This window comes from Varanus komodoensis, unplaced genomic scaffold, assembly GCF_004798865.1.
Source record: "Varanus komodoensis strain SLA01 unplaced genomic scaffold, ASM479886v1 scaffold12, whole genome shotgun sequence".
Taxonomy (NCBI): domain Eukaryota; kingdom Metazoa; phylum Chordata; class Lepidosauria; order Squamata; family Varanidae; genus Varanus; species Varanus komodoensis.
In genome coordinates this window covers 15,537,521-15,552,741 of record NW_025335349.1, presented here as the reverse complement: position 1 = coordinate 15,552,741, position 15,221 = coordinate 15,537,521, and the positions used below count along the sequence as shown (strand labels likewise).

Sequence of the window (15,221 nt, the reverse complement as noted above, 5' to 3'; positions counted from 1 at the left end):
TTCTGGAGGCCTTGGGCAAGGCAATGAATTGTCCCACATGGGCAATGCACTTGCTACGGTCACCAGCTGTGTGGCTCCCTGCCGTCTCTTTCATCATGGCTACCACTTGCTTGCTTGGCGGTGATCAAGAAGGCACTGGCTTCTGCTACACCTACTTCTGAGCAGCATGGCCTAAGCCACCGTGAGAAAGCGAGCCCAGGGCGCCTTTGCGAGCGAGGTCCTGGTGGAGTATGGCCCCCTTCTGGTCTTGACTGTGCCTACCCCAGACTCTTACTTCTGAGTAAGCCTACATGGGAAGACTGGGCTGTTGGTTACCAATGAAGTGGAAGTTTCTCCATCCAAAAGCCAGAAGTTCATTTGCAAGGCCCATGGATTCTACCTGCACCATGGGAAGGACATTCTGTATAATTCAGATAACAATTGCCTATATTACCTTGGCGTTCTAACCATAAAATGTATGTAATATCTGTCTACAATATCATGCCCAGATATATTTTCTAGAAAGTGTATCTACTTCAAGTATAAAAAGGGAAGACAAGAAATAAAAGAGGAAATGTATTGTAAGGGAAGATGGGCTTCACAGATTACATTAATCTTTGAAATAACTAAAAGCGTGTGAACAAGGTATTAATGAGCAACAGTTCAGCCTCCTCCTGTACTGATTGATTAATTAATATCTTCTGAAAATACCTTCACTGCAGTTAGATGCTTCTGCAACACTATTCTTCCTTTATCACTTCAGGTTCTCTAGGATACATACCACTTGGACTCAGCTCAGTGTTAGGGAATGAGTAATTTCAAAGTTTTGCATAGCTCAGTAAGCTAACATATGCACATGAACAAAAGATATTTTCCAATCTAGTAGAAAAGGCAACATTGGTAGTTTACTTCAGATGGTCTGACTAAAGTTCTCATGTGGAAATAGGGGCACAAGTGAACTTCCAGTGGAGAGCTCAGGATGGCTTAAGTCTGAGAACTTAAGGAAAGTGGAGCTAAAACAGGAATAGGAAGAAGTTGCCTTCCTGGCCCTTTATGCAAAATTTGCTACGACAATTAAAAGGTCTGATTTTTCTTTCTTCTGGGGAACACAAATAGCAGTCTGCTGCCAACCTAAAGTCTGTTGCAGATTCATGAAATTCCAAAAGTCATCAAGAATGGCATCTTCAGCCATGAAACAACAATGTGCCATTTGGTTTTGGGCAATTTTCAGGAAGAGGAATGATGAATGTAAAAAGTAAAACGTGTCATTGCAGGTCTGCCAGCCCGTTCGTGTCAAGCGAGCCCCATATGTGGGCAGAGTTATCTCAGAATGAACAAGAGCCCTACAATACAGTTTGCCGTCTGGAGGTAACACTCTTTTTGCTGATGTAAATGCTTCCATCCCAATTCAGCTACTTGCATGCAACAACCAGGCTGAGGATCTATGTCAAAATACTCTCACTGCCATATTGCAACACTTTACTGTATTTTTCATTACCCGTTTAGATCCATTTCCTGGTTCTGTACTGAGGAAACCATAGAACTGTCATTCAGAGAAGAGATGAGAGGATAACTTGGCATCCTCACAAAATTACAATTCCCATGTTGTAGTGCGAGGTGGGGGACATAGGAGCCACTGGTATTGTAGATGTACCCCATGCAGTGTCCAAGAGTAATTTCACTATAAGATGCAGCTCCTTCCCAACCTTCAAAAGGGCTTTCTCTGTTTTGAAACCCTGGAAGATGGATTGGTGGCCTTTAGGTTATTTTAGTTCTCTTTGTTTAATCCCTTCCATTTCTGGCTGCCTGATCTTCCATGTAGCCAGACATTGCAGTACGATATGTGTGTATATTAATTAGGCAGTTAGTCATTGTTCATTGTCCCTGAGATCTCCTGCCAGTTCTTCTTGTTTTCTGGGGGCCACAGGTCTAATGTATGCATTCATGTATGTTTGAGGGCCCTGTAGTTCATATCAACAGTACTGCTTTCCTCAGTTACTGGGACCTCCATGTCCCTAATTACGTGGTCCTCAGACTCGGTTGCTGCCTGTGCAGAGGAAATTCCAGCAAGAGCTAAAGAACTCTTGGAGTTGTAGATCCTGAGAGATGGTGTCACAGAGGCAAACATACTTACTGCTGCCTCTGGCAAGGGCCTGAGTTCTCGACTCACTGTCCAGGCTATCACTTTTTTTTTATCCTGCCTTTTTCCTACAAAGGGCTCAAGGCAGCTTACATCATTCTGCTCCTCCATCTTATCCCCACAACAACAACCCTGTGAGGTAGGTTGGGCTGAGAGTCTGTGACTGGTCCAAAGTCACCCAGCTGGCTCCATGGCTGAGTGGGGACTAGAATCCAGATTGCCTGAGTCCCAGTCCCATGCTCTTAACCACTACGCCACGCTGGCTCTCCAGCATCACTTGAAACCTTCTCAGGCATTCCCAGTGTATGCTGATTAAATATTTAAGGGGGAGATGGGAATCCCATCTCCCTTCATCACCATTTTTGTCACACTCTACATGCCGAGGATGATTTGTGTAGATTGGGACCCCCTCCATCCCTGTGGCTCCACACATGGTCCAGAATTCTTCCCTTCTTAAGAACCTAAGAAAAGTCATGCTGGAACAGGCCACTGCCCCATTGGTCTAGCATTCTCTTCCCACGGTAGCAAACCAGCTACTTACTGGATCTCTCTAGCAGGATGGGTACAAGCCCCCTACAATCGGCCAAAGGGCATGGCACCTCTGATTACAGTGCCATCAAGTCCACAAGCTACTGATAGCTTTCTCCTCCATGAATTGCCCACTCCCCTTTTAATGCTGTCCACATTGGTAGCCATCACAGCTTCCTGTGACAGTGTATTCCCTAGTTTAAGGACATGATGTGTGAAGTACTTTTATCTGTCCTGAATCTCCCACAAATTAGCTTCATGAGTTGACCCACACCCCTGGATCTAGTATCAGAGAGAGAGTTCTTTTTCTCCCTCTTTATTTCATCCACATCATGCATAATTTTAAACACCTCTGTCATGTCTCCCCTTACTCGCCTTTTTCCCAAAGGCAAAATGAAGAAAAGCATAATAATTCTTACAAGCTTTTCATGCATTAATTCTGCTATTGCCTTGCTTGGTGATAAATTGCTATATAGATGACTTCTTCCTTTTGAAAGTTTATATTCTGTCATCTCCCTCTTGTCTCTGTAGGTCAAATCCAGACAAGAATTCTTCTGCTTCCTGCTCAGGCCATCTGTTTTAGAGCTTATTAGCCTGCAGTGTTGATTTCAAACCTTGAAGATTCCTGAATGATTTACCACTCTGGCAGATCCACATTGATTATCCTAAAGCATGAATGGCCTTTTCTTCTCTGCTATTTTGACCCCTTCTATCTCCTCTGGACATTTTCAGAACAATGTTCTCTTTCACTGAGGACATTGTATTCCCATGATAATATTTTGTGAGGACCACTGAAATTTTACGTGAGAACACAGAAAGATTAACCATTCCCAGACTCAAATCTGTGCTCGATTTTATGATATATCTCAGGATTAAGGTGTCAAAACTGGAATGAGTTATTGGACAGGCTTCTTCTCAGGAAACTATTGACAGTATGGGAAGTATCCTATACTGCTGCTGTGGTCCTGCTCATTCTGTTTCATCAGTAGGACCCGCCACTACGGGGAGTTAGTTCTGCATAAGGGACCCCTGCAAATGAGCAGAAGCACTTATTGCCAGATGGGCACAGCTCTGTTGAACTCCCTTCTGAGAACTCCTGACCTGCCCCATTCTAGAAACAATAATTTCCACTCATTTCTCGTTCCTTTTTCAATCTCAAATACGTCACTGTGCAAACAAGGAGTTCCATTTGTGTGGGCATCATAGGATACTCTGGATAAAACTATCAGAAAATTGCACATGGATAGCCATATAATTTGACCTATAGGTCAATTACTTTTGCTGTCCCATTCCATGGCATTATGGTTCTCTGAGCTTTTTTATTTTTGCATCTGGTTTATAGCAGCTCAGATCCTTGGCTCAGCACCACTAGAGCTCATCCAGTGCATCTCTCATGTGTGAAAAATCTGCATAAGCCCTAATTGTCACTTAGAATTAACCATACTAAGCTTTGTCTGGATGGGACATGAAACAGCTTCATAACTATTACATTACATTTACATCTTGCCTTTTTTCCCCTTTTGTAAGGAATGCAAGGCAGCTTCCCTCTCACCATTTTATCTTCACAAAACCCCCTAACCCTAGTCTGAGCATGAGTGACTGGCCCATCTGTACCCAGCAAGTTTCATGGCTGAGTGGGGACTAGAAGCCAGATACATAGCTAAATCTCAGTGCAGCCTCCCAACCACCACTGGCTTTAGTAAACTACTCTTCGTGGAAGTATTCCCAGGTTTAATACATGAGATTCTGTAGCTGGAGGTGTCTAGGACTGAATCTAGAACCTCACCCAAGTCATTCATATGGTGTACAAGTCAGTGCTGGAGCACTCTTTGCCCCATGTATCCTATTCTACATTTGGGAAGGAATACTCCTTTGTGTTGTAAGCTGCCCCGAGGTTTCGGCAAGGGACGGCATAGAAATGTTATAATAATAATAATAATAATAATAATAATAATAATAATAATAATCCATTCCATTTAATGTGCTCAATCTTCGTATTTCTCTGGACCTCCCCAGTGGACTCACTCCTTACCTGCAAGTCCACTGGTACAAATGCACTGTCCTAGTGCATGGAAATAAAGAAATGAAAAGTTGAATCAGGACCCCACACATGTCAAAATGCAAGTGTGGAGTAATTTCTCTGGGGAAATGAGTCATTCACACTGACGAAATGTTACATCGAAAAAGAGAGGCAGAAGAGAAGACACACACACACACACGGCCCTTAAGCATTCTGTGCATTACATGTGGGTCGTACTTCAGGAGTGTCAGTGGCCTGGATGCTGCCAGTTTTGATTGTCATCCTCAGACAACTGGGTCAGCCCATCATTAATTTTTCAGACTGCAGCTGATTTGATCTGGGGATTTTATTGCAGCAAACTTGACATCTTTTTCATAGCCTTTCATAGCCTAAAAAAAGAAAAAGGAGAGAGTTCTGCATTTTAGGAGGAGGATGGGAAGGGTGAGTCAAAGGAGCAAGCTGAGGTTTTCAGACTCAGTATCTTGGGTGCGTGTAGGAACAAAAGAGGAGAGGGGGAATTGGAGGCCACAGCACCACCCGAAGCAACATTAGAAAAGAAATCCAGTAGCCCTAATTGGCACTGAATCACTAAAACCCTTCATTTCAAATCTGCATCGTTCATGTTAAGTCAAAAGCTAAAGTTCTTTCATCTGTGAAAAATAAAACATGAAGTGGAAGGTGGCTGGAGGGGCTGATGACACTTTGGTGATGATAGATATATAATGGGAAAGAAAATACCCACCCACACAAAAGAACAGTGGCAAAGATCAGGGAAAATCAGGAGAAAGGAAAGAGAAAAATCTGAAAGTATAAGGTGAAAGACTGAATGAATATTGAAAGAAATATCTGAATTACAGAGAAGTATGACTCTGACAGGGTATTGGGATAACAACTTTGCATATTTCGATGTCTTTAAAACTGAATGATGAGGGGAGATCAGTGAACTAATGTAAGAAAAAACAAATGCACCAGATTGTTTTCACTCATAGAACCATGGGATTTTTTTTACCTTTATGTTAAAAACTGTCACCTTTTGCCACATCTGTTCCTTTCTTCCTGGCATTTCTCATTGCTTGGACTATTGGAAACCAGAAGTGTAACTGGGAAGAAAGAGAAATGTTTGTTTTTACAAGTGTGAAAATCTGTGATGAAATTATTGCTGCCTTACCTAGGTTTTGGTCTGTCCAGAGTAGGATGGTTGGGAGCTAAGATTTTATTCTGCTTCCTTTTACTTGGAAGAAGAAGGGAGAAATAATAAGTTGCTTACAGCCCTTGTCAAGCAAAATGAATTCTAAGCAATCATTCCCTTTCACCCTCCTTGCAGGAAAAAGGGAAGTTTCAGTTGAGAACATAGGAATCTGCTGTCCGAGGTCTATCACCTCACTCTTCCTTCCAAGTAGATCAGGAGAAAAGACTTCTAACTGCAATCTATGTTTATGTTAAAACTGCCCAGCTAGACTGACTTTGTGATACAAATAGTATTGTAGAAGTCATTGCAAAAGGCATCAGTGAAGTTAGAATGTCAGCTATTAAAGAAATACAGCTTCAAGCTAAGTAGGTTCCAAACTTGAAACCATCTCCTCCTTTCCCAACTAAAAGGAGTTAGCAACACCTTCAGGGTGGTTCCTTCTGGTTCCTGTTCGTGGGCCAGATGCTGGGAATGCCAGTCATTACTCAATGGCTTTGCCTTGTGACTGATCATGTTACATCTGCCTCTTTCTGACTCTGCCTGTTCAATGGAGTGTCCCGCAGAAACCGGCATAGTCTGGGTTTCAGTGGACTTTTGGCCTGCTGGCCTTGGCATTTCTCCTGCCTTCTCTTCCAGTTCTGATTCCAATTCTAGGATAACAGCCTTGGAAGGCTGTATTTTGGGAGAAGTGTGCCTGGTCCCTAAAGCTGCCTTGCACTGAGTCAGACCTTTGGTCCATCTAGCCCATTGACACAAGAGTGGTTTTCCAGGGTTTCAGGCAGAATTCCTTTGTCAGGATTCAAACCTGGGGCCTGCTGCACTCAGGGCATGTCCAGGGTTCTAAGCCCTTGAGTCTTCCAGAACCAGCATCACCTCAGCAGTGATTTGGCTGGGGCTCTGAGCATAGAACAGCAGGAGAGCAGCCCATGCAGATGTGGCTTCCATGTTTATCCAAACACTTCACTTTCTGCAGTGCCATGCATGGGGAAAGGGGTAAACATCAGCACTGATAACATCACTAGAGATAGGGCTGAGTCTTTTGTCTGGTAAAAGCTCTGCTGTGTTGTCAGATTAGATGGAGCCTCATTCTGGTGGCTTCTAGTTTTAGATTCTCAAAAATCACTACATTTCATACTGCTTGTAGTTTACCGTTGCAAACAAATGTGGTTTCTTTTTCATGTTTCTCTCGGAGAACTTTGATCTTCTGTTTAACAACTTTTTGTGCAGATACTTGATCCGTTTCATGCCTGTGCTAGGAAAAAATGATGTTATCACCAGTATTTTAAGTTGTGTAAGTGTAGAAGTCAACAGCCCAAGCACTGTTAAAGAGAAGACAATGGCTCCCAGATGCGTCCATGTTGCAGAGAGGGCAAAATTTGGTTTGGGGATGCAGGCTTGCTTGAAGAGAGGAATCTTGAAGGAAGGTTTTTTGTCAGCAATCTGCCCATTATTGAAGATAAATTTATAAGCATTTTTCTGTATAAGAGAAATGAGAACAAGTGATAAAAATGAAATTAGTGTTGCTTCCACCATTGCAGTATTTCAAAGCCAATCATGTGGAAATACTCCAATTCAACAGTGGATTCTGCATTTGTTTTGTTGTTACAAGATGTTAATGGTCTCCTAACTCAAATGTTCTTTGGGCTGTTGCTTAAGCCAGTAGTGTCCCTTGTCTCTTGCAACAGCAGCATATGCATTGAGATTGAAAGAACTTGGGGCTTCCCTACACAAGGCATTCATTGTGTGCTCATGGAAGTCTGCAGGCTCATTTCACAACATCATCACTCTTCACTCCCTCTCCTGCGTTTTTCACCCTTATTTCTGGTATTACTAAAGCAAGGAAAGTCAAAAGCCTTGTGTGTTGTCATAAATCTGCTGTCTCTCATCTATACTAGAGTACCACCCTGTGGATGGTTAAAATAATATATAGAAAAGCAGGAAGATATAAATAGACATAAAGATATAATTTACACAAGGAAAATAAACCTGTGTAAAGGATGTGTTTTCTCCCACAACAAAAATGAAAGAAGACGCCTCAGTAAAGCAGTATGTTAAACCCCCACCTAGAGAAGCTCTCAGATAACCTAACAGAACTGTGCTAGAGTGGATTCCAGTTTTACCTGCTTTCCAGCAGAGGCCAGCTAGAGGCTTCTTCACTCAGAAGAACACTAAATACTAGTGTACAACACTAAACTTTCCCCATATCTGCCCAGTAAGTTATATTCCTTGACAGACTGCCCCTAAACCCAGAGGTCCAATTTTGCAGTTTCCTTCTAATAGACTGGTCTATTCATTTGCCTAACTCCATTTTAAAGCCATCCACAAATTAAATCCTGTAGCAGCAAATTCTAGGAGTGCTTGCTCCAGTTTTTCCTTTGCTTTAATCTATTGCATATGAATTGAATGTACTGAACAGGTATGAGTGGGCGTGTTTTCTTTGTTCCACTTAGAACTTGGTTGCCCTGCATACAGACATGAGCTGAGGGATGCGTAGGCAGCCAGCCTTCCTTTATTTTTTTAATGCTCCAGATTTATTCCCAGGAAAAAGCCTGGAAATTCTAATCCCGCCTTCCAAATGTTCTAGAATATTGTGGTGTGTCGGGCATTCTGGAAAAATAAATTAGGGCAGCAATCAACAATAGCACAGCTGATGTTGCCACAGGCAGCAAAAACAAAAAAAAAGGTAAAAGCAAAAGAAAGAAAATTATAATTAAGACCAATGTACTGCAAGAAATAATAAAATTTGGTTTCAGTGAAGGACTTTTAAAACAAATGAAGTTTTGGATAGCAAATATGAATGGAGTAGCAAAAGGTGAACAGAATCTTGCAGGTGCTTAATGAACTCTGTAAATGAATTGTGAATTGGAAAGGAAATTGTTTGGTTTATATTAAATCTTATGCCAGCTAAGCTGATTGTGCGAATTCTTGATTTAAATAAGAGAGAGCACATCTTCCACATTTCTTCCATATCACTGATCATTCTTCAACAGATTTGAAATGGCAATTTCTGTATGAAGAAGTTTCTGCTTTATTTCCCCTTTGAAGAGCAAATTATCTGGCACACAGGAAGAGGGAAAGGAAATGCCACTGCCCCATCACACAGCAGCAGGTGTTGCTTAAATCCCTTCCTGTTTCCTTGTAATTAGAAGCTACGCACTAGTTATGTTGGTGAACCCAAATGCCCTGCTCTCTGGAACACCTGAGTTTCTTATAATTGCTTCTTGGATAAATGGTTTCTTTAGGGGAAAGAGCAAAAATTGATTGCTCAGCGCAACCAGTTCTAAGAGGAAGTAATGGGAAATTCTCCTGCTGAGCAGCAAAAAAAATGAATGCAAAAGGAATGAACTTGAGCTATGCCTGTAAACCAGACAAATATCTTGATGTCTATTAGAAATCATTTCATTTTCAGGTTTATTAAGGAATTGGGTCCTTTGTATAAGGGGGTCCACGGGATCCACTCCTTCAAGTATAATTGGTAGGCCTGTAGATCATTTTGTACATCCAGCCATCAATTTGAATTAAATAGATCTAAAAATGCTGCCTAAATGGATCTCTTCAACACTCAAATGACATCTTCATATAACCTGTTTAAAAGATAGCAAAACCAGGATATCACCTCCCAGTATATCCTCCCGCGTGAGAGACTGCATATGTCTCACTGAGTAACACAGCCAGTATCCAATTCGGTGCAGCAGCTGGTGGGAGGGTGACGTTGTCCTCATACCCTGTTTGTGGTAACAGGCAACTAGTTTGCCTCCGCAGGGCAGAATGCTGGACTACTTGCTCGGATCTTAAGTTCTTCTACGTCGTGGTGAAGAACAGCAGCTACCAATGTTCACTGTGTGGCAGTTCTCCCCTTCTTGGATATGGAATGGGATTCCATAGGAGGTGGTGGAGGCCCCATCAGTGAGGGCATTCAAGGACAAGATTGGACACCCACATGTTGGACATTATGTGAGCAGACTGAGGGGTCAGACTAGACAGCCCAGGAGGTCCCTTCTGACTTGCTATGTTTCCATGTTTCTTCCAAGCAGACCAGCACAATGACTTTCTAACTAAGAGACTTTATGATGTGAATGCTGAATAACTAGGCTGGTTTTAAAACACAAATGAAGCATATTGCAGAAGTCAATAACTGAAGAAATTGGCAAAGTTAAAATATGGGCCATTAGAGAAAAGCGACAACGATAAATTAATTCCAAATTAAATACTGCTGCTCCCTTCCAAACTGAAATGAACAACTCACATGATCGCCGCACCATCACGATCTTCCTGCTTAAGGGCCAAACACTTGGAGCATCTGATGTTTCTTAACTGGTCTGCCATATTTACCTGACCCTGGTACCCTGAGATTAATAACGTTAGATCTGCCTCCCCACTCCACATTATCTTGCTCACTACCCTCTCCTGCCTAGAATCTCTAATCCCAAACACTGTCTTCTACCATGACTGGATCTAGATCTTGCTCACAGTCACAAAGATAAAAGAGATGCTTGGGATGAAGGATTGTTTGGTGTCCTTCTGCTGTCCCACCCATGGCAATCTACTGCAATTTCTCAAAGGCAACAGATAAAGTTTGGCCAAGGGGAGAGGGCACCTCCTTTCCATTTCTCCATCCCACAGTCCTGTATCCCAATAACTGTCTCCATGCTTGGGCACATGGGCTGAATATTAGAAAGGGAATTGCAAAGCTTCCCTGTGCTATATCAGACTTGGTCCATCTAGCTTGTACTATCTGCTCCAGCTTTGTCCATTGTGTTGGATTACAACTCCCATCCTTCCTGGACTGCAGTGCAGGAGGTTGCCAGATTGGGCACAACTTCTACCAGTCAATTGAGATCCTGAGCAGAAGATTTTCTTTGCCCCTGATACCAGAGATCTGTCAAGGATCTCCAACATGTAAAATCAGGCTACAACATGTGATCCACTACTTAACAATGGGTCCTCCCAAATTTTGCACCTCTGTCCTCTGGCCATGCCAAACATTCAGCTTGATCAAATAACGGATGTGTCAACCCCATTGCATAGGTTGTTATAGGTATTTATAGGCCTTTAAAGCACAGGGTTTTCTGTGCTTTGTACTGTGCTTTAGCATAGGTTTACGCTGCAGAAAATTTGTACCTAATGCAGTAGAAGTCAGGGGAAAGTGCTGGTACTGTAGCTAGGATACTTACATGGTAATACAATTTCAAATGGACCTCAAGCTCGGGCAAATCTTGAAGATGCTTGCTCACCGAAAAAATAAGCCAGTAAAGCAAATAATCTACTGCTGCAAAGAGAGCCCAAATACAAAGATTAGTAAGCACTGGGAGGAAAAAGCGTGCCGTGTGTTTTCTGTCTTTGCGAGTTTGGCAAAAAGACGGTACCACTGTGTACAGCTTTCTTTCTTCTTTACTGAGGGGAAGGACTGAGGGCTTTTGTTGCTGCCTCAGCTTCTCATTATATCTAATAAACTCATTTGTAATGTAAGCATTCTTAAACTTGAGGTTGTGTGGGCTCAGGAATTTTCGGATGAAGAGGTATGTCCCAAGAAGAATAAAGGCCATCCCCAGTAGAGGGAGCACTTTCTTCCCCAAATATGATTGTAGGGTGAGTAGAGAGGAGATCTGGTTGGTGATATTTTCAATATACAGTTTTGTCTTGTTCAGCCTGAGTTTCAAGTCTTCATCTGAAACTGAGTAAGACACATTCAATTTGCTCTCCAGTGACACCACATCTTTAAATGGGTTGCTCAGGTTCTTGGTCTGATGGTAAATCCACCGAATAGCTTCAATATAGTGTCCGAGAAAGGAGAAACACTGAGACTCAATTATACAAATCACACTCTCTGCCAACTGTTTGAGGTTGTGGAAAATATTTTGGAGGTTACCAGCTACCACTACACCAGTCCCAGCAGCGATTAGGCTGTTCCTTCCTTCACGCAGTCCACAGGAAAGGAAAAAGAGGGCAGCAAAACAGCGTAGAAACCGGAAGAAGCACAGGCCAATGGAGAGCATAATCCAGGAAAATGCAAATATAGCTATTGAAAACATGAGATATTCCATGACTAAGGAATACCCAGCTAGCAACAGGAGCACATTTGCAATGAAACTAACAGAGCTGCAGATTGCAAACAGAGACCACAAATTTTTCCAACCAGGTTTCCTCTCAGCCACAAAAAGCTTCCACACATGTTGAACAAACGCAGCAAAAGAAGTCATTTTCTTCACTGGTCCGGAGATCTTTCGAGGGTGACAGAAGTTGCAGTCAGACAGGAATTAAATGTGACTTTGAGAGGTCACCTTTGCTTTAATTAAGGCTTTGTTCAAAACGGAAAGATTTACAAGTCAATTTTCACTCGCCTGCTAGTTATCCAGAGTCAGACATGATCAAGCTGAGCTAAGCAGGACCGTGATAGGTAGCTTATGCCTCAGAAGGAAGGTGCACCATGCCGCCAATGCTTTAATTTTGCATGATGATGCCTTTGATTGTCTGCATCCATCTGCTTGAGGACTGTCATGGAGCTGTCTGACACATGGGAAAGGGTGGCTGCACAATTCAGCTGGGTCCAGGGTAAAAATTTGATTTCTCTGCCATTCATCCAGATTGCTGTTCAGTGGAAAAAGAAATGGATGGGGTGAAAAATAATTCAGCACAAATGTATTTAACAGTGACCTTTTTGGTCAAGTTGCTTACACACATGCTCCACAAATGTCACTGGGGCATTCCTCCTTTTTTATTTTTAAAGTGTAAAGAGAACTGTTGACATTTTACCTGCAAACATAACTCCTGCTTTCACTTGTTACTTGCTCTTTCTATTTCCTCAATATAGCAAGATTTCTCCTAAAGAGGCAGCATTGATTTATATGCATATTAGCTTTTAATACAACACAATCAATCAGATTCTAATTAAATAAGATAAACTTTTCCAATTTTGTTCTGTAATGAGTGTCTGCCTTAACAAATACTATTTTATAAGGATAAAATTCTTCTTTGCTTTTTTCTGACACACAGCAGGTTACCAGGCAGTGGGGTAGATGTTTATACAGACACAGCTCTTCAGATTATTAATATACTTATCATTTGCAGACTTTGTAAAGATTCATGTGCATATATTTTCAGTTGTGACCCTAAAACAGATGCAAAGGAAGGAAGAGTAGGAATTTTCAAAAAATGTATGTCCTGCAATCAAATACATTCCCCTCTATGAACTCTGACAACATTTGGCATCTCTAAAGCAGAATGTAATCCTAAGGAAATTCTGCCAATGTGTCCCTCTCTTGCACATGATCCATATTCTGGGAGAAACATTAGAATAGTTCACTTTATACCTTTCAGGGTCTCTTACCATTGTTATGTTGGTTGCTAGTACTTTATTATTATTTGTGCATTGTGGATATAGCCATAATGTTACAGAGCTTTACCAGATTGTTGGGTACAGCAATCTACAATGCATACCTGATTTCAGGCATCCACTGAGTAGATAATAAATATAAGCTGTGTTGATGAAGATTAGTATTTGTTAACATCAAGCGTGGGCAACTTGTGGCCTTCCAAAGGTTTGGTCCTTTATTCCCATCAGTGCTAGCCAGGATAAGCAAGTGGTAACGAATGACAAGCGTTTTAGAGCAAAATATCTGGAGTGCTCCAAGTTGCCTGTCCTGGTGTTGAGGGCCAGCCTGCCATGACACTGATTGTGTACTGCCTTACTCAGAATGGTTCCCATACTGTGGCAGTTTGAATATATCCAAAGACAGTGTGTCTTTCCACTTCTTTCCAAGCAGCAAAATGGTAATGTAGAACGACATCAAACAATTGTTGCAACAGGTGATTTGCAATGCCATCCTAAGCACACCTACTAGGGAATAAGTCCCATTATATCTGTTTATTTGCAACTGCATTCATATGCATACTTAGATCTATGTATCAGAATTGGATTACAAAACTCTAATATAGAGCCTAAGAAAAGAAGCATAGGATTATCAAGCTGGAATGGGTTTTGTCATCTGGTTGGATCCCCTGCTCAGTGCAAGACAAGGTAGAGTGCAGGTACAAGATACTTCCAGCCCACCATCTCCCAAGGCAGTCTGTTCCACTGCCAAACAGCTATTTCATTTAGGAAGTTTCCGCTAGAGATTAACCAGAAACTGCTTTCCTGCAGATTCCACTCATTGGTTCTATTCCTAACCCTTGCAGAAACAGAAAAAAAATCTATATAGCAGTCCTCCAGATCCTTGAATACAGTTATAAGATCTCCCCTTCATCTTTTCTCCCAACTAAATATACACAGTTCTTTCATTCTTGATAGGACTTGATTTCCAGATGGTTCATCATCTTGTTCAACCTTTTCTGCATGTGCTCCAATTTTTCATGGATCCTCTTAAAACAAGGGACCCAGCACAAGACATGCTACTTCAGATATGGCCTGATCAGATAAGAAGGAAAACATGGATACACCCTACACATTTCTACATGGACTTTGACAAGTAAAGTATTACCTACATCGTGTGTGCTTAGAAGCATCATTCTGAGGATTACTTACAGATTTTCAGGCAAATCGCATTAAGTTTTTTCATGTCATGGTGCTTCTTGACTCTGAGGAAAAACACGGACTGGTACTGACAAAAAAGCTTTTGATGACTCACTCTAGACATTCAACCCACCCACCTAATGAGTCAGAGAAATGACACTCTTGAGACAGTTCTGGTTATGATCATGATAAATGGGGAAGTGTTTGCAAGATGAACCACTGCTGACCTGGACGCAGCAATGCATAGCCTTTCAAGAAAATTAAATGCAGTTGTGTCTTGAGCATCGTCTTAAGGCTGAATTAGATGTAACATTGATTGTGCAATTGTCCTTTGCGTGCTTTCTTTTTCTTTATGAAATAGCAATCACAAGGGAAGATGTTCCACCCATGCATCCCAACCTGGACTGGGACCTACTCTGGCTTCTTTTAGCCCCAGAGGCCAAGCAGCAACTGTGGGAAGCACCCATTTGTATCTCGACTGCCACGATCTCAGTCTGGATTGTCTGCCTCACAACTGGTATTTGGTAAAGAAAAACCAAGGATGAAATGGCCAATCTGTTAGGAAACTACAGGTTTATTATAATGGAAGTATCCACTGGAGACATGGAACAGAACTGTTCATATCAGGTAATGGGACTGCCTTAAAAAACAACACCTGACAATAATATACCTCACAATTAATATACCTACCCTAACCCTAACCCTTGTAAGCTGCCTTAGAGTCCTTGCAAGAAGAAAAGAGGTGTGATTAAATTTAATAACAACAGCAATGTGCCTATTAATGTACCTTGCTGTGTGCCTACCCATGTCTTGAGGTCATCATCACGTGGCTGCTCCAAGAGCCCCTGCATAGCAG

General features: G+C 41.9%; 2 protein-coding genes across 2 annotated transcripts in view; one reads left to right on the top strand and one right to left on the bottom strand.

Moving 5' to 3' along the window:
* Positions 1-3,699, top strand: part of DPYS (dihydropyrimidinase) — a 52,215-nt gene extending 48,516 nt beyond the window's left edge. Inside the window, exons 9-10 of the mRNA XM_044422008.1 lie at positions 1,254-1,347; positions 3,179-3,699. Coding sequence (XP_044277943.1) covers positions 1,254-1,313 — 60 coding nt within the window. The 3' untranslated portion in view covers positions 1,314-1,347; positions 3,179-3,699. The remainder of the gene's footprint in view (positions 1-1,253; positions 1,348-3,178) is intronic.
* A 920-nt stretch (positions 3,700-4,619) lies between these two features.
* LOC123019257 (dendrocyte expressed seven transmembrane protein) lies at positions 4,620-14,412 on the bottom strand. The gene is made up of 5 exons (XM_044422009.1): positions 14,378-14,412; positions 11,031-12,444; positions 7,006-7,332; positions 5,677-5,767; positions 4,620-5,056 (listed from the first exon to the last, which is right to left on the bottom strand). The coding sequence occupies exons 2-4, from the start codon at positions 12,054-12,056 to the stop codon at positions 5,684-5,686; spliced, it is 1,437 nt and encodes a 478-aa protein (XP_044277944.1). The 5' UTR covers positions 12,057-12,444; positions 14,378-14,412; the 3' UTR covers positions 4,620-5,056; positions 5,677-5,683.
* Between the last annotated feature and the right edge of the window lie 809 nt (positions 14,413-15,221).